This window comes from Lagenorhynchus albirostris, chromosome 10 (assembly GCF_949774975.1).
Source record: "Lagenorhynchus albirostris chromosome 10, mLagAlb1.1, whole genome shotgun sequence".
NCBI classification, from domain to species: Eukaryota; Metazoa; Chordata; class Mammalia; order Artiodactyla; family Delphinidae; genus Lagenorhynchus; species Lagenorhynchus albirostris.
This window is the reverse complement of record NC_083104.1, coordinates 60,384,266-60,407,260: the sequence shown is the minus strand read 5'-3', so window position 1 is coordinate 60,407,260 and position 22,995 is coordinate 60,384,266. Positions and strand designations below refer to the sequence as shown.

Below are 22,995 nucleotides of genomic sequence, written 5' to 3'. Positions count from 1 at the left end.
ATGCTGGAGCCACCAGACCCTGAAAGAAACAAGGATGGAATTCTCCCCGAGAGCTTCTGGGGGGAGCATGGCTTTGCTAACACCTTGATTTCAGCCCAGAAAAACTGATTTCAGACTTCTACCCTCCAGAACTGTGAGAGCATAGGTTTCATTGCTCTAAGTCACCGAGTGTGTGTAATTTGTTACAGCAGCCATCAGAAACTAATAATATATCCTTAGATCAAAAAACACTTAACTGAATGCCTATTACTGGGCACTGCGGATGTTTAGAGAGAGGTTTTATACTGAATTTAAATCTTCAAACTTGAAAGTATTCATGATCTTTGGATCAAAGAAACCCCAAACTGCACTCTTTCTTATATGACTACCCTGTCAATATCTGAAAACACATTTCTCTGTAATCCTCTCTTCTCAAAGCCACCTTCCCCACTTGTCTCTGTCATCCCTCATCCGAGAGATGGTTTCCAGACGCTTACCATCATGGTTGCCTCCTGTGGTCACTTTCCTTTTGACTGTCCCTTAAAACTCACTGTCATGACCTGAACAAAACACCCTGGATGTGGGCTGACCAGAGCATATTCAGCTCTGCTAAGACGGCCTGAGACTGCATGCAGGTGCATCACTGTTGTCAATCTGCAGTCAGCAGGACCCCCCAGCTCTGATTGCATGAATCGCTGCCCCACCAGACCGTCTGTGTCCTACAGGGACATTTTTCAATCTTTGAGCAGAACTTTACATTGTCCACCATTAAGTTCTGTCTTTTTGATGAGACTAGAGGTCCAGTTTTCTTGATCTATTTATTACACTAAGTATCCTTCCAACCTATAGTCTGATCAGCAGGCATTCTCCAACTCCATCTGAGTACCTGCTACAAAACAAAGGAAAGAACTAAGACAGAGGCCCCTGTAGTCCCCTCCCTGTAGGTTCCCTCATTCAGCAAACACAGTCAGTCCCTTCATAGAATTCTCAATATAGTTACTTCCAGTTCCTTAATGCCTATGTGTGAAATTCACAGTTCTTCCTAAAATGCCAGTTACATTGCTTGTGTCCTCAAAAACTTCCAATGACATCCTTGGCTAACCCATCACATCTGCTTCTTACCTGGCTTCACCATTTCTTTCTTTCTTTTTTTTTTTTTTAATTTTTACTGAAACATAGTCGACTGACAATGTTGTGTTAGTTTCAGGTGTGGCTTCACCATTTCTATCCAACCTGGTCTCCTTCCAGCAAACCCTAGTGGTCCGGTACATCAGGCGCACGGCACATGGCCCCAGCCCATCCCCTCCTCTGCACCCAGCTTAAGCCAACGTCCCTACCCTGTCACAGTCCCTGACTACTCAGGGCCGCCCAAGTCTCCTGGCTCTGATCTCGTAAAACGCTTACTGTCTCCTACTCATTCTGGCACTTCATCCTATGCTGCCTGGCATAACTGGTAATGGTTTTACACAAATGTATTTAATGCCTCCAACAAAACAGGAAGCTGCATGAAAACAGTACTTTCTAAACTGTATTTCAGATACAGCCCTGCTTATACCAAAGTTCAACACAGCCCTGCTGAAAGTGAACTGAGTGTTATTCTGGACCTTTTTTTATTGATGAGGAATTTTATCACAAAGAAATTGTTATTCTTCATGATGAGAAGATATTCAGAGTTTCTCAATCCCAAGCTACTAGTCACCTACATACTAGCAGGTGACTTCACACTCCTCTATGTTATCTCTTACAATCTTGAAGTTGTCAAGATTACCAAGTCAACTATTTTTTCACATTTACAAAAACCTGATTTGCTTCTATATTCTACACTTCGAGGCTTTAAACCAGACATTTCCTCCAAAAGCTTTCAACCCTTCCTCTAGTACGTACACTATCTCTTACACCACAACAGAAATAATTTAAACGTCACGTCATAAGCTCAGCTTCCCCCTTTAGCTTTGATCACTAAATTCATCCTTAAAAATTTAGTGCAGTAGAGAGAGAACAAGATCCAGAAACAGCCAGACTAGGGTGTCATCCTCCCTTCCTCCTCAGACAGGTGTACTCTCTCTTAGCCTTATTTTCCATATACATCCTGAGAATTATTAGCTACGTGACCCAGGGAAATTATGGAACCTCTCTGGGCATCAGTTTCATCATCTGTAACGTGGGGATTAAGAACAGTCAGGATCCAGATGAATAGATAAAGAAGATGTGGTACATATATACAAGGGAATACTACTCAACTATAAAAAAAATAATGAAATAATGCCATTTGCAGCTACATGGATGGACCTAGAGATGATCATACTAAGTGATGTAAATCAGACAAAGACAAATATCATACGATATCACTTTATGTGGAATCTAAAATATGACACAAATAAATTTATTTACAAAACAGAAACAGACTCACGGTTGCCAAGAGGGAGAGGAGTGGGGGAGGGATGGATTGGGAGTTTGGGATTAGCAGATGCAAAGTATTATATATAGGATGGATAAACAACAAGGTCCTACTGTAGAGCACAGGGAACTATATTCAATATCCTGTGATAAACCTTAATGGAAAAGAATATGAAAAGAATGTATGGTTGTGTGTGTGTGTGTGTATATATATAAAACTGAATCACTTTGCTGTACAGCAAAAATTAACATAACATTATAAATCAACTATACTTCAATTAAATAAATTTAAAAAAATAGGTCCTGTCCATATGAATTGTTGTGAGAAATACATTAAGACGTGAAAGTGACAGCCTGGCATGTGGTTTGCTCTCAAATAATATTAGCAGCTATTAGTAGTAATAGTATTAATATTGTAAATATAAATTAATTTTTAAATTTATTATTAATAAACATAGCCTACAGTAGAGGTGCAATAGCTACTACTATTTTTTAAACATTATCAGAATATTTGTTGGTTATATCAAATGAAACTGATGGTTCATTACAATATTTATCATTTTATCTATGACAGGTGCTCTCATAGTGTGGCCCCAGCTAAGCAGCATCAGCTTTTTGTTAGAAACCCAACTTCCTGGAACTTATTAGAATGGGAAATTTTCAGGCCCCACCCCAGATCCAGTGAATATGAAGCCTTGGGCTGGGGCCCAACCATCTATTTTAACAAGCCCTCCAAGTGGCTCTGATGCAGCTAAAGTTTAAGAATCACGTGTATAAGTCTAAGGTCTCGAAAAAATACCTTATTTGCCAATTTTAAGAACCACAACCTGCATTATACTTTCAGAAAAGGTATTTTTCATTAGCCCTTTAAAAGTCGATGCTTCAAAAATTTTCCTCTCTCATCTGTGCCCACAAATGGTAAAATTACTCAAGAAGTATGCAATGGTCGAGAACACAGAGCAAATAGAGATTTCTTCCTATTCCCTAAAAGTTATCACTGTGTTCTCAGCTTGGGGATTTACATTTCCTCCCAGCCACCAAATCACAAAACAAAGAACAGTGTGATTGATTCAGCAGGGCCATGAAGTCATTGCCTTTACAATGTGTGCAAAGGATGTCTATGCTGTAAGTAAATCAAGCTTTCCAAAGACAAGATGGAACAGAGATAAAAGTGTAATCATCAGTTGGGTATCTCACAGGTGGTAACCAAGCAGGTTACTAAGAGGGTGTGGTTCAATATGGAATCCAGGGCCTCTTCCTCTCCAAATGCATTTATGTATCAATAAAGTAAAACTCAGACCAAACATCCAATTACACAATGTTAATTAATACATTTACAGTACAGCTAACCAGTGCTGAAGAATATATTTCCATCATGAACGGTTATTTAGATGGATCCAACACAAGTAAAGCACATTATATGAATTCTCCAGACTTCAATCTTGCAAAAATTTTTCATCCCCTTAAATTTTTATTCCTCTTCAATGCAGCCTCTCATTCACAGCTCAAGTTCTAATTCTGGGCCCAGGCAAACAATGAGTTAAAAAGGAATCTTCTGATCTTTAAAGTGCTTCAGAAAATAAAGAGCTTCCTTTCTTCTTGTTTCCTCAGAGCAAGGCAAAAGCTACATCATTGGTACTTAGATCTGGGTGCCATCTGTTATATATACTCACCAGTTTCTAGACAGCAAGACAGAACTGCATGTGATCAGGAATAACAAAAATTAAATAGTGACCTAAGACCCTCTAGTTTATAAAGTGCCATAGGTAGAATGGGCATAAATAAATACTGTAAATAATAGAAGAAGGCCAACAATTTTATACTTTAGAACAACTCTCTGGGTAAAATTTAGCTAACTGAAGTCACAGGTATTTTCAATAACAACCAACTCATGTTTTAGTACGATAATTTAAATTATGCTAAAGAATAATACATAATTGTTTCTGACAACCATAGTTTACCTAGAGATCATAACTTGCAAGGTAAACAATCCAATATATTCAGCATGGGAAGAATCTTGTAGAGGCAGCAGATGTGATGTGTTAACTGGGCTTCATCCTTAAATATATTTTGCAGAATGATGAATCAAAAGGAAAACATTCTTGCCAGAACAATCAGTTTAAATAGGGACAGGCTTAGTCATACAACTGAAATACCAGAGCACTAAAATTTAGATACATCTGGAAAAAAGCCAAAGACGTCTGCTCACCAACAAACATGAGTTTTAATTAAGCAAACTGTTTAAACAAATGTAATTTTAGCTCTGATAAATATAAGTCTATATCAATTTTTTTCTGGAGAAAAAGCTATATTAAAAAATCCTAACCAAGTATTTTAAGGAAACAGTGTTTACACATACGGATATAATAGTAACTTAAGCAATCATCTAAAAGCTCCACGATGTTTACTTTTCTCAGTCACATAAACTTTTAAAAATTGACCTTGCTAGAAGCATCCCCTGGGCACTGGGTATACGCTAGTTTACTGCTGCATAAATCCTAACTTCCTAAATCACGGGGATTAACTAGCAAATACCTGAAAGTATAAAGTGGAGAAAAGTAAACAGTCTAACAGCCAAGGGGAACCCGCTGGCATCTGCAAAACGCCCCAGTGCACCAAGGAGCCCAGGGCTGACCTGGGCCCCCAGCCAAGTCCTGCTCTCGCTATGTGGCTTCTGATGCAGCTAAACCAGGAGGGGCTGTGGCGGGTGCCCCCTCCCTTAAATCAGGGAAGCAAACTGGACAATTCGAAAGCTATCCTCCAAGCGCAAGTCCAAGTGAAGGTACAACCGAGGACCAGGAGTGTGCTGAGTCTTCACAGACACCTTTTCTGCGAGGGGAGTATGTGGGAGAAGAGCAAAACAGGCCTTTGGGCCCCCAAGATCAACCCACAGACCACAAGGGAGGGGTGTGTAGAGAGGGTGCGGCTCAAGTGACCCAGCAGGACTCCAAGGCAAAACGGCCAAACTATCTCCCCCACAGATTCTGACCCCCAGACCCTAGCTTTTTCTAAAACAGATGTACTAAGAGGGAAAGTACTTGAGGTAAAGAAGAGATTTGGATAAGGCAGGTAGCAGGGCATGAGAGGCACCCCGCCCCTGCTTTACCATTTGGTTTGCAGCCATCCACATCAGCCCACTCATCCACCAGCTCTCACTGACTGAGCGCTGACAATCTGCCAAGCACCATACTTTATGCTTAGATGGACGATCTCATCAAATCCTCACACTAATCCACTATTTACAGATAAGGGCAGAAAAGGTTACGGTCACACCAATAATAAAGTGCAGAGCTGTCTACCTTCCATCTTTGCCTTACATCTCCCAGACTGACAACCTTGTAGGAGAGTCTTCTTTCAAAGACAAAATATACTATTTATCAAATGAAAAGGAAAATCCAGTGAAGAAGGTCTGTTGTGGAACTAAGCTCTCAATCACCTCACTGCCCAAAGGAGCAGAACTACTAACAACAGATCTCCTTGGAGCCACAACTTGGGTAAAATAATTACATAATATTAAACCACAATAAACACATAAAATAATCACTTAGAAAGGTCAAAATTTTTAAGAATTATTTCAAAAGATGGGGAGCACACTCTGGCCTGCGTCAGCAGTCCAGGCAGCTAATAAGCCCAGGGCAGAGTCTCCAGAACTTGGTCCCAGCATACAACTCCCGGGCTATGGGGGGCAGCACAGGGCACAAGGTAGGCATCCTTCCCCTCTTTTCCCCCTTTAACCTCCTCCACCCCTTCTTCTCTCTTTTCTCTTCTAATCCCCTTTCCCCCTCTCTTCCCCATTGTTTAAGGGGAAGGTCTACAGTTAAAATGACAAAACAGAGTGAGTACACACATAAAACTACTCGAATATTATCTAAATGATTTTATTCCCACTTTTTTTCTCTCTTTACCCATCAATTTTTCCTTCATTTTGCTGACTCGTTCTTCATGGTCACCCTTTCCCTTAACATTTATATAACATAATCTAATTTTATGAAAAACTCTTCAAATAACATACTTTCATTCGTTGCAAGGGAATAAGGTAAGGCAAGAAAGGTAAGAGATCTGCTTCTCTCCTGTCCCTGTTTCTCCCTGAATATGTTCAATATTTCAAGGGAAGAATATAAGAAGATCAACATAGAAGAAATATTTCTTTCTAATATAGAGATTTCTAATCTAAAATCCATTTACTTACTTTGTATTTCCTACTAATTGGGTTACAACCAAATGGCCCCCAACAGCGACAGTATCCAACATTCCTCTTATCATCATGTAGGTGAAACGTGGAAAAGATGACACGAAATCTGGCCTTTCTCTGGTCAACTCACAACACAAACCTGAAGAGCCTGGTGCCCCAAAACGTTTAGGGATATCTGATGAGTTTTCTTCACTTGAGGGTAATGCTCTAGCTTCCAGACATAAAAGAATAAATGTTAAAACAAACAAACAAACAAAAAAAACCTATGTTCTCACATATGTGAGTTTTGGGTCAGAAATTTCAGTGCACAATTTTTCAGTAAGAGTGAATTTTAAATTCTGCCCTACTTCAAGAAACAAATAAGCTAATTTGATTATAACCCTAATTAGTTAGACTGGCATCTATCTAATGGCTGTTGTACATAAAATACTTATTTTCCTATTTCTTACTGGGTTGCAGCAGAAGTAAGCCTAAAATCTTCTAGATGTGTCATTTTATCAAAAAAAGAGGTCACATACTCCAAGTAAATCAGGATTTGAACCCTTGCTGTCTGACTGTGCTGGCTTTGTGGGCCTAATCACTAAATTAAACCACCTTGGAGGGTTGTTGGAGGATCAAGTGATTTAAAACTTGCCATGGGCGTTACACATGGTGAGAACACTCTTGCCAGGCCCCATGATGAGCCCTAGGAGTGGATAATGCAGACTTGTCCTCAAAAAGCTCAACTAGTGTTTTGAATTTTGAGCAAAGGCAGCTTCCTTACACGCATTCATCCAATTTACACGCTGCTCGTAAGGTGAGTGGCCCAGCCCAACACGCCCAGTACCCAGTAGGTCCCCAAGGAACATCTGTCTTGTACCAGTGCTGCGTTCCCACAGGAGTCATCCTCATGGGTTTCTACCCTCCACTGCCAACACTGTGACTTACACTCCCAAAGACACGGGGAAGCCCTCTGTGTCCCCAACATGCCACCCCCAGATGGCCACAGTCACAAAGACTGCCAGGCCAGGAACCACCAAAGGGGCATCTCTTCATCCAAAACCTCGCTCCCCCTGGACTCAGCTCAGAGATGGGGAAGTCCTGTCAGAGCCTTCAGCTCCAACGTTCCACAATGCAACCCTCGCATCAGCCCACCTCTGCCCTAGCCTGTAGCAGAGTCCTGCTTACACGGAGTGCGTGGGACACAAAAGATTGGGGGAAGGCAGGTAAACTGCTGGTGTGATACCTTCCTCAGAATTCACAAGACACTGCCTCACGAGAGCATCATAAAGCAGAGGGTCTCCACCTTTCATCTCCAGCCAACACATCGGAGGATTAGTAACAGAAATCCCAGTAGTAACAGAAATCCTTACGGAAGTGAGTCTCAGTTGGGGGGTGAATGACATGGCCCCCCAGAAGGATGTAACAGATTCGGGAAAAGGATTCTGTCCATGGGTGATGAGAGAGAGGGGACTAAAACTTCTCTCAGGTAATCTGATATGCTCCCTGAAATAAGAATCGCTTTTAGAGAAGGTTATTAAATGCTATTACAGTACTGGCACCATCCCCCTAGGGTACATGATGGTTTGAATAGGATCTGTAGGATAGCTTAGGGATATAACCACATTAACATAATGTTTCTATGTGAGAAAACTCTTTCCAGGTCCCAAACAACAGATTTAAAATATTACCTTCTCTCCGACTTCAGGACTGTCCATAAAAGGGGAAGAAAGTGACTAAGAGTTAATTGTGAAATCCCATGGGCTCTTTAGCTGAGATTTATGGAGTTATTTTGGGTCCCACCGATCCAATAATTCTACTGGAATTGGGACCCAATAACTCCATGAAATTGTATGCAAACGTTGTGCACATGTGTATTTTTTGGAAGAGCTTACATCAGATTCTCAAAGTGACCCATGGCACACAAATAAATATTAATTTAAGAACCACAACTATTAACTGCTTCACAGAGAAACATACACATAAGCACCAATCTCTGGGTCATACTAAATACAAGAGATAAACTGATTTGTCTAGACTTCTGTCTGTAATCCGTCCTTTTTATCTTGTTTTTAAAGATTTTTTTTTGATGTGGACCACTTTTAAAGTCTTTTATTGAATTTGTTACAATATTGCTTCTGTTTTATGTTTTGGTTTTTTGGCCGCAAGGCATGTGGGATCTTAGCTCCCTGACCAGGAATCGAACCCGCCGCCCCCTGCAATGGAAGGCAAAGTCTCAACCACTGGATCACCAGGGTAGTCCCTTTTTTTTTTTCTTTTTTTTTTAAATAAACCATCCTTAGTCCCACCTAACTCTCTGCCATCTGCATAAATCTGATGCCAGAACTTGCTTGGAATCTTGAGAGGAAAAAACATTACTGAGAACTGCAGTTTTTCGATGCCCTAACACGTAAATATTTACATATTTCTTAACCTGCTGAGATTTTTTAGAGTCCAATAATAAGAGGTTTTACTCATGTCACAGAAGACACTGCAATCACTGGGCACTCATCTACCACCCCCATCATGACCCACAGGCCATATACCAAATAATAACAGATGCCTGAAATGCATGTGAAATGCTCTAGAACTGAAACTTCCCACTTGATACGGAAAAGCTGTGCTTCACAGCCATACAACCAAGTACTGCACAATAAATTAAAACCTGCAAAACAATTCCAAGATGCAAAAGAAATATACACTGACCTTCATGAGATGCTGATTTATCCATTTTGTGAATGTTTTCTTCTGAACTTTGTCCCGTTCATCTGGAAGGGGGAAAAAAGATATAAAAGAAGGTTGGTAAAAATCTATGAGTAGGAGACTTTCATTATCACTATGCAAATAAAGAAGAGTAAGGTGTTCAAAAAGTACTGTTTTGTGCACTTGAATTTTCTTGGTAAGTTTTGGCACCTTGACACTACCTGTGAGAAAGATTGGCCTCTTCCCAGTGTGGCATTTGCCAGCACTGCCTTCCACACGCTCTGCTGCATCATCCCCACCGCCACCACCACCAGGAAGTCCTCTCACCTCCACCGCCACCACCAGCCTCCACTGAGTCCCTGCATGAACTTCCCAAGGCACCTGACCACAGATTACATCCCAGCTGGTCTTCACTGCCACAAGAGGGAAGGGAGGCAGTGTCACTCCCATCTCACATAAGAGGAAACCAGGATGTCGAGAGGTCAAAGGACTTGTCGACGATTATTCAGAAAAAGACTTAAAGCTGTGATAAAAGGCAGGACTGAATTCAGGTCCTCTGGCTGGAAGTGGACACTGGTTTAATCACGAACCATGCTGCTTTTCTCCTAGATTCCCTGTGTTGAACGATCTGGTAACAACAAAACGCCCCACTAGATCCTTGCCATAGAGAGTGATACTGTCCTGGTTACTAGACACGGTGCAGAGAAGGGTGAGGGGAGGTCTTATGATGTAGGAGGAAGAGCACTGGAACGTTCCGGTTCATCAAGTTATTATTTCAAAGAAATCCTAACCTCCAACATCTAGAGAGGATGCTGGAAGCCATACTCCCTCCCCGTCCTGCTCCCAGGCAGCAAACCCCACTCTCCTGTGTCCTCCTCCCTCCACTCTACGTCTGGGGCCGGCTCTTCTTTCTCCCCATGGTCCTCTTTCTTTTCCCACCCCTGGTCCGCATCTCCATCCTTTCCCTAGGGGCAGATAGGCCTCGCTCTCTTCATCTCTCTCTCTTCTCATTCTTCATCTCTGAGCCCCATAAACTACTTTAAATGGAACGAAAGTTTCTTTGAAAATGCTATGATCCAGCAATCCCACTCCCGGGCCTATGTCCGAAGAAAAGCGTAATTCGAAAAGACACATGCACCCCAATGTTCACAGCAGCACTATTTACAATAGTCAAGACATGGAAACAACCTAAATGTCCATCAACAGAAGAATGCATAAAGAAAACATGGTACATATATATACAATGCAGTACTACTCGGCCATAAAAAAGAATGAAATGATGCCATTTGCAGCAACATGGATGGACCTAAAGATTATCATACTAAGTGAAGTAAGTCAGACAGAGAAAGACAAATACCATATGATACCACTCTTATGTGGAATCTAATTTTTTTAATATACAAATGAACTTATTTACAAAACAGAAACAGACTTACAGATCTTGAAAACAAACTTATGGTTACCAAAGGGGAAACATGGGTGGGGGGGTGATAAATCAGGAGCTTGGGATTAACACACACACATTACTATATATAAGACAGATAACCAGCAAGGACCTACTGCATAGCAAAGGGAACTCTACTCAATATTCTGTAATAACCTATGTGGGAAAAGAATCTGAGAAGAAATGAATATATGTATGTGTATAACTGAATCACTTTGCTGTACACCTGAAACTAACACAATATTTTAAATCAACTATATTCCAATAAAATTTTTAAAAAAGAAGAAAAAAAGAAAATGCTTGTCCTATTCATGAAAAGTATTTACGTGCTTTACACTAATTTAAACATAAACAAAAATACTTAAATATGTCAACTGGGAAAAATATCTGTAAACTGAGACACAGATTACTAATATTAATACAAAATAAAAATAAAAAAGAATAAGATGAACATAATGTATAACTGGGCAAAAGCAGACAATGAAAATGATTAAAACTTTATGAAATGAAATTAATTTTAAAAATGAAAAAAAGTAAATGCCCACAGGTACTCAACCTCACTAACAAATAATAATATAGAATAAAAATAAGCTTTTTCACCTATCAAGTTGTCAAGATTTTATGAAAAAAAAATTCATGTTGACGAGGGCACAGGGAACAGATATACTTATATATATCTGTGGATATGCATATGCATATATATATATATGGCTAGTGGAAATGTAATTTGTTTGAGATCTCCTAGACCTGTACTGTCAATACTGCAGCCCTTAGTCACAGATGTGGCTACTTAACTTCAAACCAAAATTAATCAAAATAAAATAAAATTAACAATTCAGTTCCTTGGTAACACCAGTCACAATTCAAGTGTGCACTAACTAACACTGGACAGGGTACGGATACAGAACATTCCCACTGTCACAAAAATTTCTACTGGACGGTGCTGCTCTACGACAATTTGCCAATAAATATCAAAAGCCTTAAAAATATATTTAATTATATTTTATACCCTTTATAATAATAAAGGGTACTATTATATTTAATACCCTTTCCCAGTAAGTCCACTTCTAAAATTTATCTTAAAACTATCATCATGGTTGTGCACAAAATGTATCTATGAGAATATAAATCAGTGTTATTATTTGAAAATAAAAGTTTAGGAAAAAACATAAATGTTCAATGATTTTAAAAAATGGATAAATAAATTTTAGTAAAGCAATCCAAAGGCTTGTTCAGATTCGATTCTTTGCAAAGCTACCCAGTGATGGCATATTATTTAGAGCTCTCTTACCCTTTAATGCCAACATGAAAGGGCAGGGGAGGGACCCTGTAATTTCCCTTGTATTTCACAAGCATTTCTTCTCCAAAGTATCCCCTTGAAACCCTTCCCACTTCCCATCACCATCAGGGAGAACCCAAAAGGCACCTAAATAGGGCCTTGCATTTTGTACCGCCAATAACACATTCCTTTTCAGTGCCCAAACCTCTAGTCTCATTCTGGACTTCACTTTGGGTATTAAAAATTGGAAAAGCTGACCAAGAAGACAGAAGTTTGCTAAATCTGAATATAAATGCTCAGAATTTATGCTGAAATTATTAAACTTGCCTGATCCCCAACATAAAATCCCCAGGCACTTTGCATATAACTACTCCGCCAAGACCAATTTTATCAATAATTGTTAACCAACATTATCATCCACAAAATATTTATGAATTCCCCTGTTGGCCCCTCTGGGGCATGATCTCGACCTCAGTCATCTTTGTCTACCCACAGTAGATGCCATGATGCTTCTATGCACTCAACAAACAAATGCCCATGATGTGAATTAATTATGTTTCCCAAAGGACAATCCTACTCAGGATAACAAGGTATAATTCCTTATATACTTAGACACAGTGGTACATATTACTGTATCTCTTAAAGTAATAATGATGTCGTAAATGTCTTTCAGACTTGCTATTCCTAAAGAGGTCAGAATGAACCTTACGTACTAAATAATTAGTACGTAAGGCAAGAACAAAGAAAGAGAAGCAATCTACTAGTCCCAGCTTCCCTCCCTCACTCATCCCAGCATCCATCAGATCCTTGGATGAGCCCAGTGCTGTGTAGTGCTGGGCCCCCTAGACTGGACAGATAGAGCACTTGCCCTTGTTCTCTAGAGCTGTCACCTAGAGAGGGCACCTGACAGGAAGGCAGTTTGACAAGCACGCCAGCTGAGCAAAGGATGTGGCACTCACCATGCAAGCAGTACAAAGGAGAGAAAGGCCACCCCTGTCCAGCACAGGCAAGTGGGGCTGGAAGGAGGGCAAGGAGATTAATTAGCAAGACAGAAGCCAGCCCTGGTGCAGACTTCTCCATCAAAAAGAAACCCTCCACACCCTCTCCAGCATTTATTATTTGTAGACTTTTTGACGATGCCGTTCTGACTGGTGTGAGATGATACCTCACTGTAGTTTTGATTTGCATTTCCCTAATAATTAGGGAATTTAAACTGGTGCAGCCACTATGCAGAACAGTATGGAGGTTCCTTAAAAAACTAAATATAGAGCTACCATATGATCGAGCAATCCCACTCCCGGACATATATCCAGAGAATACCATAACTGAAAAAGATACATGCACCCCTATGTTCATAGCACCACTGTTTACAGTAGCCAACAATGGAAGCAACCTAAATGTCTACTGACAGATGAATGGATAAAGAAGATGTGATACACATATACAATGACTATTACTCAGCCATAAAAAAGAATGAAATAATGCCATTTGCAGTCACACGGATGGACCTAGAGATTATCATATTAAGTACAGTAAGTCAGACAGAGGACAAATATCATATACAGCTTATATGTGGAATCTAAAAACATGATACAAATGAACTTATTTACATAACAGACATAAACTCACAGACATAGAAAACAAACTTATGGTTACCAAAGGGGAAAGGTTGGGGGGTCGAGATAAACTAGGAATTTGGGAGTAACATATACACACTACTATATATAAAATAGATAAACAACAAGGACCTACTGTATCTCTACTCAATATTCTGTAATAACCTATGTGGGAAAGGATCTGAAAAAGAATAGATATAATATTGGGTTGGCCAAAAAGTTCGTTCAGGTTTTCCGTAGGATGTTATGGAAAAACCCGAACAAACTTTTGGCCAACCCAATACATTTACAATGTAGTGTTGGTTTAAGGTGTACAGCGCAGTCATTCAGTTTCTTTCAGGTGTGCAGCACAGTGATTCAGTTTTACATATAAAAAACTGTGTTGTGATTACCCAACACTGTAAATCAACTATAATTTGATAAAAATAAATTAATTTAAAAAAAGAAACCCTGATCTCATAATTTCAGATTGAAAGAGGCTTAGTTAGAACTCAAGTGTCGTGATTCCCCCCAGAATTGCTTCCACTACCCCAAGATCCTACCACCTTTCCTTTCAAAAGGAAGTACTGAGCACATCCCAATCACAGACAGTGCTGGGGAGCCAGGCCCTCCTGATGGCTGTGGACTTTGGACGGAGAAGCGAGTGCAAACAAGGGAACCTCCTCAACAAAGTCTAGGGCTCCTATCACATTTCGGCAGTGCTTTTCTAACCCCTAGCAAAGAAAACAGAGTGAGGGAAAAAAAAAAGAGTACTTCCTAGGCAATATTCACATTAATACCATCCAATTAATAACCTAGGACCCTAATGTTAAATCGTCAAGTAAAAAACAAAATGTACTATTAAAAATTCTTGTTCAAGAATAGATAGCTTCCATATCAAGTTATGAAATATGAGATGAAAAGCATTCCTATAACTATCTACCAAAATTTTATTAATTTATTGAATCAGCGCATAATAATATGAACTCTTAACAAATTTACTCTGTCCCATTAAATTTAACATATGATGTGTATTATACAAACTCCTCTTGGTACATAATGGTTAATAAAATATATTTATTTTAAAAAAAGAATGTATATATATGTATAACTGAATCACTCTGCTGTACAGCAGAAATTAACACAGTGTAAATCAACTATACTTCAATTAAAAAATAAATTTACAAAAATAAAATATATCTCTTTGGGTTGTGAAAAGCTATATGCATTGATATGTTAATTGTATAATTTATGATGGAAAAATTAGAAGCAATCTAATTAATATTTGATGATTATTAAATTCTGATTTGTCCTTTAAAATATATATATATGTACATATATATATATTTACTTCTTTCTAAATTAATAAAAAACGGTCCTATATTTTAAGGAACATGAAGAATAGAACACACGTTCTTAAAAACTAATCTCTTAATGGTTAATTTTTTAGCCACGTGGTAGATCAAGAAAGCTGATTCAATCGAAGGATCAAATAATGAGAAACTCACTTAAATTATACAACCATAAAATGGCTTTTTTGATCACTGAGGTTTTGTTGTGGTTGTTGCTAGCAGCTTTTCAAAAGCATTGCTGAAAATGTAAGGTGGGAGCTAAACGTTTAGCAGGTTAATACTGAGGTAATACCTCGGGATTATGATCCACAGCTAAAGTACTGGCTAAGGTACAAAGACTAAAGTGAACTAAATAACACGTGATTCATAGATTCTGATACTGTTTTCTAACAGTAACAACCTAATCTTTTCTTTTAAACTTCAATAAACCTAGATGATTCCCCTTCAAGTACGCCAAGGGAGGTTCTTTAACACGTGAAGTTTCCCACGATGCTACAAGAATGAGGAAAGAGTTAATGTGGACATTAGGCGCTCAACTTTCTTTAGGAAAGCAACTTACAATCCAGGAATACTTTAAGCCTGGGGAAACTGTGATTTACCGCTTTCCATACACATTATTTCAAAAGGGAGTATTCCTGATGACACCATCTAATTTTCCAAGTCTCGTAATGGTTCTTTATTTCACTTCAGTGAGGGTTGCCTAACACTGAGATTTATATTTAGGGCGACGCTGCTAAGACAACAAAAAGGAAAGATCACTCCTGAGTTTTTAACTAATCCTACTGGTTTTACAGACTATCCATCTATTTTTCTGAATGAAGCTTTATAACATCCCTCTCTTGGAAAATTATTTCATTTAGAGAGTACGTTTTAAGTGAAAATATACATGTACGATCAACTCGTAAAGTACAACATGGCTGAACATTCTATAAGGACACAGAATGCAAACAATAACAGAATTTGAAAAAAAACAAATAAAAAAGTACAAAAAGAGCACCAATTATTACAACTTACACTGACTGGTCTTCAATAAACTCCAATAAAAGCTAAACCCACTTCATATCACACACAAAATAACTATTATTATTTCAACGCATATCCTATGCCCAACAACAGGGGTAAGTTCTGTCCAGGGAGCCTCAGGAGTTGTCACGGGAGCCTGTCCAGATTTCCAGAAGGTGCCCCACAGTCTGCTAAAGCCCCGCTGTGCGAACCCACTCAGGTCCTGCAACTTCCCTCTCCAATCCTGCGGCACAAAAGTGAGATAACGGGTAGGCTACTGACCCATGCAGCACATCAGCCCCACCAGCCTCGCGTTCCAGTCGCCATCATCTTTCAGGACCTGCCCCATCCTTGCACGGGAAATCGGTCCAGCAGCTCCCTAAACTTTCCATACCAAAGCTCATGTGTCAGAGTCCTGGTAAGTTTCTGGGTAGAAAGGAAAACACTGACTAGACACTCCCACTCACAAGCTGACAACCAGTCCACTCCCCCTTTTAAACAAACATGAGCAAAGCCAGCCAGCCTCCGCCACTATTTTGCAGGGGACGCAGACAACACTTACTAAAAAGAAACTAAATCATCTCTTTCTCCTTTGACGCTTAAAGCTGTTCAAATGAAATCCCTTAAAAAGAGAGTTTTGATTGCCTAACTTTTTTGCAACGAGGCAAACCAATCAGATGTTAGATTTCACTGCTGCACCAGCTCATCACATTCCCTCCTCTAACACCCCAGGCAGGATACCCCTGGGATAAAAAAAACAAAACAACAACCAGCTCAACTAGTTTCACTCATGCCTGATATGTGTGCGATGAAGGTGGTTTAGGAAGCCCAACTTTATAGGCTAGACACACCTCCTTCAGGGGAAACACCACTATCAGGTATTTCTTTCTGCACTTTCACACATTTCCACATGAATCTCACAACGATTCTTTGACCTGGATGGTACATCTTCATTTTAAAGATGTAACAAACAAGGTTTGGGGAGATGAAGAAACAGGCCTGAGATTTCACAGCCTAAGTGGGATCTGAAATCTGATTCTAAAACCCACTTCTCTTCTATGTCATCAAATAACAGAACTTTTCTATGTCATCAAATAACAGAACTTTTCTATGTCATCAAATAACAGAGCCCCCAATCTAATAATGCAGGAAAAACAAGGAATCTCCAGCTTATAAGGACTTCACTTTCGAACATGAAGAAAAATGTCAGGAAATGAGAATCCTTGCTCTAAGGAAGCACCAGACCAAGTGTCCCCAGCACAACTGTTTGCCTGAGACTTTACACAAACAGACCTGCCCGAACAGAAACCGTACAAACAGTAACTCCACAAACAACAAACAGGAAATGATCACTACTTATTTTTGGCAACAGGGAATCAGCCAATTTGATCATGCCGAGGGAAGAGACAATGCCATATTAACAGTAGCTTTGAATGTGCTTTGAAACATTCAAGTATGACTTCTAACTCTACTCTAAATAGACTAAATGACAATTATATCAACTTCTGCAAAAGTTTAAAGTATCCTTCACTTTCTCTCCCTTTCCAATTGTCTGTTTCAGAGCCTTGACCTCCACTACCAAAAAGCCTAAGCCTACCTATCTCCCTGAAAGAGGGTAATAATAATAGCAAACACTCACGGAGTGCTTGCTATGTGCCAGGTACTGTTTTCACCTACACGTATGTAACACAGACGGCATGGCATCCTCACACAACCATAATAGGATCACGCCACTCACAGAAGGACCCGAGGCACTTGAAGCTTAAACATTTGCCTGGGGGCTTCCCTGGTGGCGCAGTGGTTGAGAGTCCGCCTGCCGATGCATGGGACACGGGTTCGTGCCCAGGTCCGGGAGGATCCCACATGCCGCAGAGCGGCTGGGCCCATGAGCCATGGCTGCTGAGCCTGCGCGTCCGGAGCCTGTGCTCCGCACCGAAAAACATTTGCCTGGGATCACAGAGCTACTAAGTGCAGGGGGTGGGGAGAAGATGCAGTTTTCAAAAGCATGTTCGATATTATAATTTCATACTCGGAAAACAAAGTACTAGCTTTTAAAAAATAAGTTAACAAAAAGGAAAACCTGAGGCTTGGCCGAATCTTCAGTAGTGGGGATACACAAAAGATGTAATTCACACTCTGCACATCAGTGATTGTAGAGAGTGGAGGAAGGTATTCAGGATGGTTCCCAAGGAGGTCAGAATTTAGGATAAGGACGAAACTTCTGCATTTATTAATAAAGGTCAGGTGTGAATTTTAGAAGAAGACTGGGAAACACTTGGCAAAAGGCTCTATCTAAGAAAAGAGAGAGAGAAAAAGAAGAAAGGAAGGAAGGAACAGAAGGATGGAAGGAGGAAGGGGGGAAGGGAAAGGAGGGAGGGAAAAGAAAAGATGACGTGGTGGAGTTTTGTGGGAAAAAAAGATGGAAGGAAAAGGAAAAAGGGGATCTACGCAATTTCCCCGCTATTGCTGGGAAATAGCTCTGTAATACAATACAGTGAAAACAACAGGGGAAAAGCTGTAAGATTTCTTTCATTACAGAAGAAGGAACACTGGCTGGAAGAAATAGTTGGGATCAGTGAGAAGACTAGCTCCTGAAAACTGAAAGACAATGTCCAGCTGTGACCAGGGACTGGGAGAGAGGGGGTCAGACCTGCTGCCATCATCACCCCTCAGGCCCCCCCGTGAGCCTCACCCCTCATCACCTGGGGCCCCTTGGTCTCATCCCAGTAACAACAGCCCTGCCCACTTGACAGGACCTTCACCCACAGTGGTCTCAGCCAACATCACTGGGACAGGAGGTTGGAGGTGCAATGGATAAGAGATGGGAGTCCCTGCTCCTGTTTTGGTTGAAAACGCTTCCCAAATATTCCCACAGAAGCATCATGTTCCCATGAGCACAGAGGTACAGCTGATGTCCATTTCCGGTTCACCCATTGGTCTGTGTGCCCTGCTTCTGTGGGACCACGGACGTAGAGGAAGAAACTGAACATCTCTGAGGCATAGCCACGCCCACCCCTACCCCATTTTGTTAAAAGCAAGACTCTTTTCAGGACAATTCCACTAAAATTATGCCATTGATCTATCCATCATTTTATAAAAGGTTGCAAAACATCATGAATGAAAGTATACCAGTGTTATTTCCCAGTAATTCTTTAGCTTAGTCACGACTCCAAAGTCCCATATATCAATACTTCAAGCCTATAGCTGCTCTCCCAATAAGAAGGCCTGTTCCAGATCTGCTGTCTTTACTTCTGGCCACAGCAGACCTCGGGCTTTTGCATGATGCAAAGACACACTTTAACACTTTGATGGAGAGAGGTTCTCTTCTCTCATTCTCAAGGTTCAATTCTTCTTAGCTTAAACAGAATTTTTTCTCTTCTACAAGAAATGACAGCACCAAAAACTCTAGGGCTGTCCTTTTCTCATTACTGGTTTTATCAATTTAAATTCCCCATGCTGATGATTTTCTTAGCATTTGTTTTTTATAACTATTATTTGCTAAGATCTGAATCTAAATGGAATTGACATTATTTTCTATCATCATCCCTCCTTGATCAGAGCATGATCAACCTACTGCTTCTGTGCTAGATCTAAGCATCATTAAAAAACACATTTAAAAAGGAGTTATTTGCATATCTAAATGATAATCTTCATAGAAAAGCTCTTTACATTTTCAGAAATCCTTAAACCTTCTGCCAAGGAAATGAAGGCAGCTTAAAAAGGAGATGGAACTGACAATATATCTCAGAAACACAGTACAATAAAATCTTCAGATTTATGCTCCCTGGCAGTACATGCGGAAATTATACAATATTAGAAATGAGAATAAGAAAAAATTTTAAATAAAAAATTTTTAATTCTAAATAAATCATTTAAAAGAAAGTATAGAAAATTATGTTTTATAAATAGTTGGCTAGGAAGAGTGTTTCAAAACAAGTTACAGGGCTTCCCTGGTGGCGCAGTGGTTGAGAGTCCGCCTGCCGATGCAGGGGACACGGGTTCGTGCCCAGGTCCGGGAAGATCCCACATGCCGCGGAGCGGCTGGGCCCGTCTGCTGAGCCTGCGCGTCCGGAGCCTGTGCTCCGCAATGGGAGAGGCCACAATAGTGAGAGGCCCGCGTACCGCAAAAAAAAAAAAAAAAAAAAACAAGTTACAAAACCCAAAAGAAACTAGACATATAATGGCTGACAAATTTGACAAAGCAGATGCTATAAATGAAGTTTAAAAAAAACATGAGCAACAAAGAAAATATATGCTACATATATAATACACACCAAGAATATCCAAAATAGATGAATAAGTCCTATTAATATTCAGTAAGAAAAAAAGGCAGCCCCTCCCCAACTACACAATTTAAAGGAATGAAAAAGATTCAGGGAAAGGCTCCCCCAGCCTTCCAATCAGGAAATGCACGTGAAGCAAATGATTTCATACTGGCAAAAATTTTATAAGAATGACAATAACTAATGCAGAGACAGGCAGCCCCATGTGTACAATGGCAAAAAAAATTTTGAGGGCAATTTGTCAGGATCCACTACAAATTAAAATGCATACAACTTTCTGTATGAACAATTCTACCTGTAGTAAAACTAAAGAAACACTTGCATATATATGATCAGCATACAAGAATGTTTACTGTAGCAAAATATATGAAGCCACTTAAATGTCAGTCAATAGGAAGCTAGATGAATGAATTATATATACTTCACCCACCTTCTAGAATATTAATAAGGGAAAACTTGTACATAGTGACATAAAAAGATTCCAAGATACACAGTTAAGTGGAAAAAATGCAAAATAATAAATACACATAAAAGAGGCACATCAAATTGAGAAAGCCATTTCATCGTAAGAGTGAAAGCTAAAAGAGGAGGGGGTTGGGGTCATAAATTTCACATTTCATTCTGCATTATTTCTAGACGGAGTGTTTCAGTCTTTTACAAGGAAGATGTATCTGTGTATTACTATTAACAATAACTGTGAGGAAAGAAGTGTTTCAAGTTATTTTATTCAATTAGGTATTCAATACTCCGGTAGACTCTACGGAAGATACAGGGAAAAGACAGACAGCCGGAGCACCCCCAACTCAGATCCAAAGATGGAGAGAAACACCTCAGCTGTGGGTAGGCTTGTTCTTAGGCTGCTGGGGGCAGAAGGGAGAAGAGGAGGGAGGGGGATGGAGAAGGGGGGAGGGAGGAGGAGGGGGGAGGGAGAGGGGGGAGGAAGAAGAAGAGGGGAGGGACAGGAAGAAGGGGGAGGGACAAGGAGAAGGGGGAGGGGCGGGGAGGGGAGGAGGTGGGAAAAGGGGAGGAGTCAGAGGCCGGGAGAACAACAGCAGGGGCAGCTGGTGACACCTCTTCAGAGGATGGCTGTTCAGGCTGGGATACTAAAGGATGAGTCTTTAGAGAGTCTCTGAAAGAAGAATCAGTAACTGAGAATATACTCAGAAATTACCCTGCTTGGAGAGCATCCTCGGTCGAAGTTTAACTGCCATAGAGCAAAATGCAGTCTGGTTTTGTGCTGATAGTCAGGAATCCAGAAATAGCACAGGGGTAGAATGTGATTAGTAAGCTAAGGCATAGATGATGGAGAACAATAGACCCCATAAATCCTTCCCACAAACACCCTTTTGTGTATCTGCTGCCCCGTCCCCATCAACGATCAGATCACATGCTCCGCTGTCAGGACAGCGGCTGCGGACCAACAGGATCGGATCAACAGTACCAGATGCTTATGGGTTCTGCTCTGAAGAAGAATTTACTGGTATCTTTTCTCACGATTGGCCACGAATTGAACATAAAACTCCTAGTATCTGCTTTTTATCTTTCTCCCACCTGAGAATAAAGAACCTTCCAGTTACAGCTACACTGTTGGAAGGTAAGTGCTGTCTTCGAGCTGACTGCTGCCGTTCTGATTCACTGTGCAGGAAAGAAAGTCTCTGCAGTTCTCTGTCTATGTTACACTAACTTCCCAAGTCCATGAAAATATAGGGTGACTCACACGCACAACATTTTCCCTCCTGTAACAGCCCGGCCAGACACAGAGTGAGTCAGCAGCGGGGATAAGAAGGTGGAGATCACCAAAGACAAGACTCTGAAGCCCTGGGGAAACCTTCAACCTAGGCTTGTTTCACACTGAGACTGCCTCCTGCTCAAGGTTTTTTTTTTTCTTTTTTTCTTTCCATACTGATTTTTTATTTATTTTTTCATCTAAATGGAAAGAAAAGTCAGGATTTTAAGGTCTGTAGAAATGGACAAACTTTTCCAGACCTCTGAAACACTTGAAGATACAATTAAGAAGAAAAGCTTCCTTATTCTCTTGTCTGAATAAGTTATGGCAGTAACTCAACTTAAAACAGAGCAGGGCTGCTGGTTAAAACAGAATTAATGTTAGTCTAATTACACCCTCATTTTTGGGGGGGGCTGTTTTTTTATTTTTTTTAACATCTTTACTGGAGTATAATTTTTTTACAATGGTGTGTTAGTTTCTGCTGTATAACAAAGTGAATCAGCTACATGTACACATATATCCCCATATCCCCTCCCTCTTGTGCCTCCCTCCCTCGCTTTATTTAAATGTAGTTTACAGCTCATGGGGACACGTGCCTTAGTTACAGGATCACCAAGCATGCCCTGGTAGGCTTTAGGAGCCACACACCAGGTGACCCAACCCATCCCAGAAAGGCTCTGCCACCACCCCATCACCACCACCACACCCCTCCCAGGAGCACTGATGAGCAAAAGGAGAGGCAGGCAGATGACTAAATGTCTGGGGTGCCAGGAGAGTTCTCCCTCGGCCTTACTTCCTCTTGCACAGAGAAGACCTTCAAACCTGAGTTAGCCAGGGCTACATCCTCCCAACCAGAGCTCACCCAGAACATCACAGATGACACAGACGGACATAAAATAGCTCTGACTGAAGTCAGAGGAGCAAAGAGCTTCTCGCCAAGTTACCCACTAGAGTATCACCTTGGGTTGATCATTTCCATGCCTCTGCTTTCTGCAGAACTCTTGCTTTGTCCACCAGCTTTTTTTCCTTGAAAACCAAAGGCAAATTTTGAAGAAGTGGATCCT

The 22,995-nt window shown here is 40.4% G+C and overlaps 1 protein-coding gene across 5 annotated transcripts in view; it reads right to left on the bottom strand.

Moving 5' to 3' along the window:
- DST (dystonin) overlaps nt 1-22,995 on the bottom strand; it is a 500,594-nt gene that overhangs the window by 266,135 nt on the left and 211,464 nt on the right. For all 5 annotated transcript variants that reach the window (XM_060162516.1, XM_060162518.1, XM_060162517.1 and 2 more), the window contains one exon: nt 9,254-9,315. In XM_060162516.1, coding sequence (XP_060018499.1) covers nt 9,254-9,315 — 62 coding nt within the window. The remainder of the gene's footprint in view (nt 1-9,253; nt 9,316-22,995) is intronic.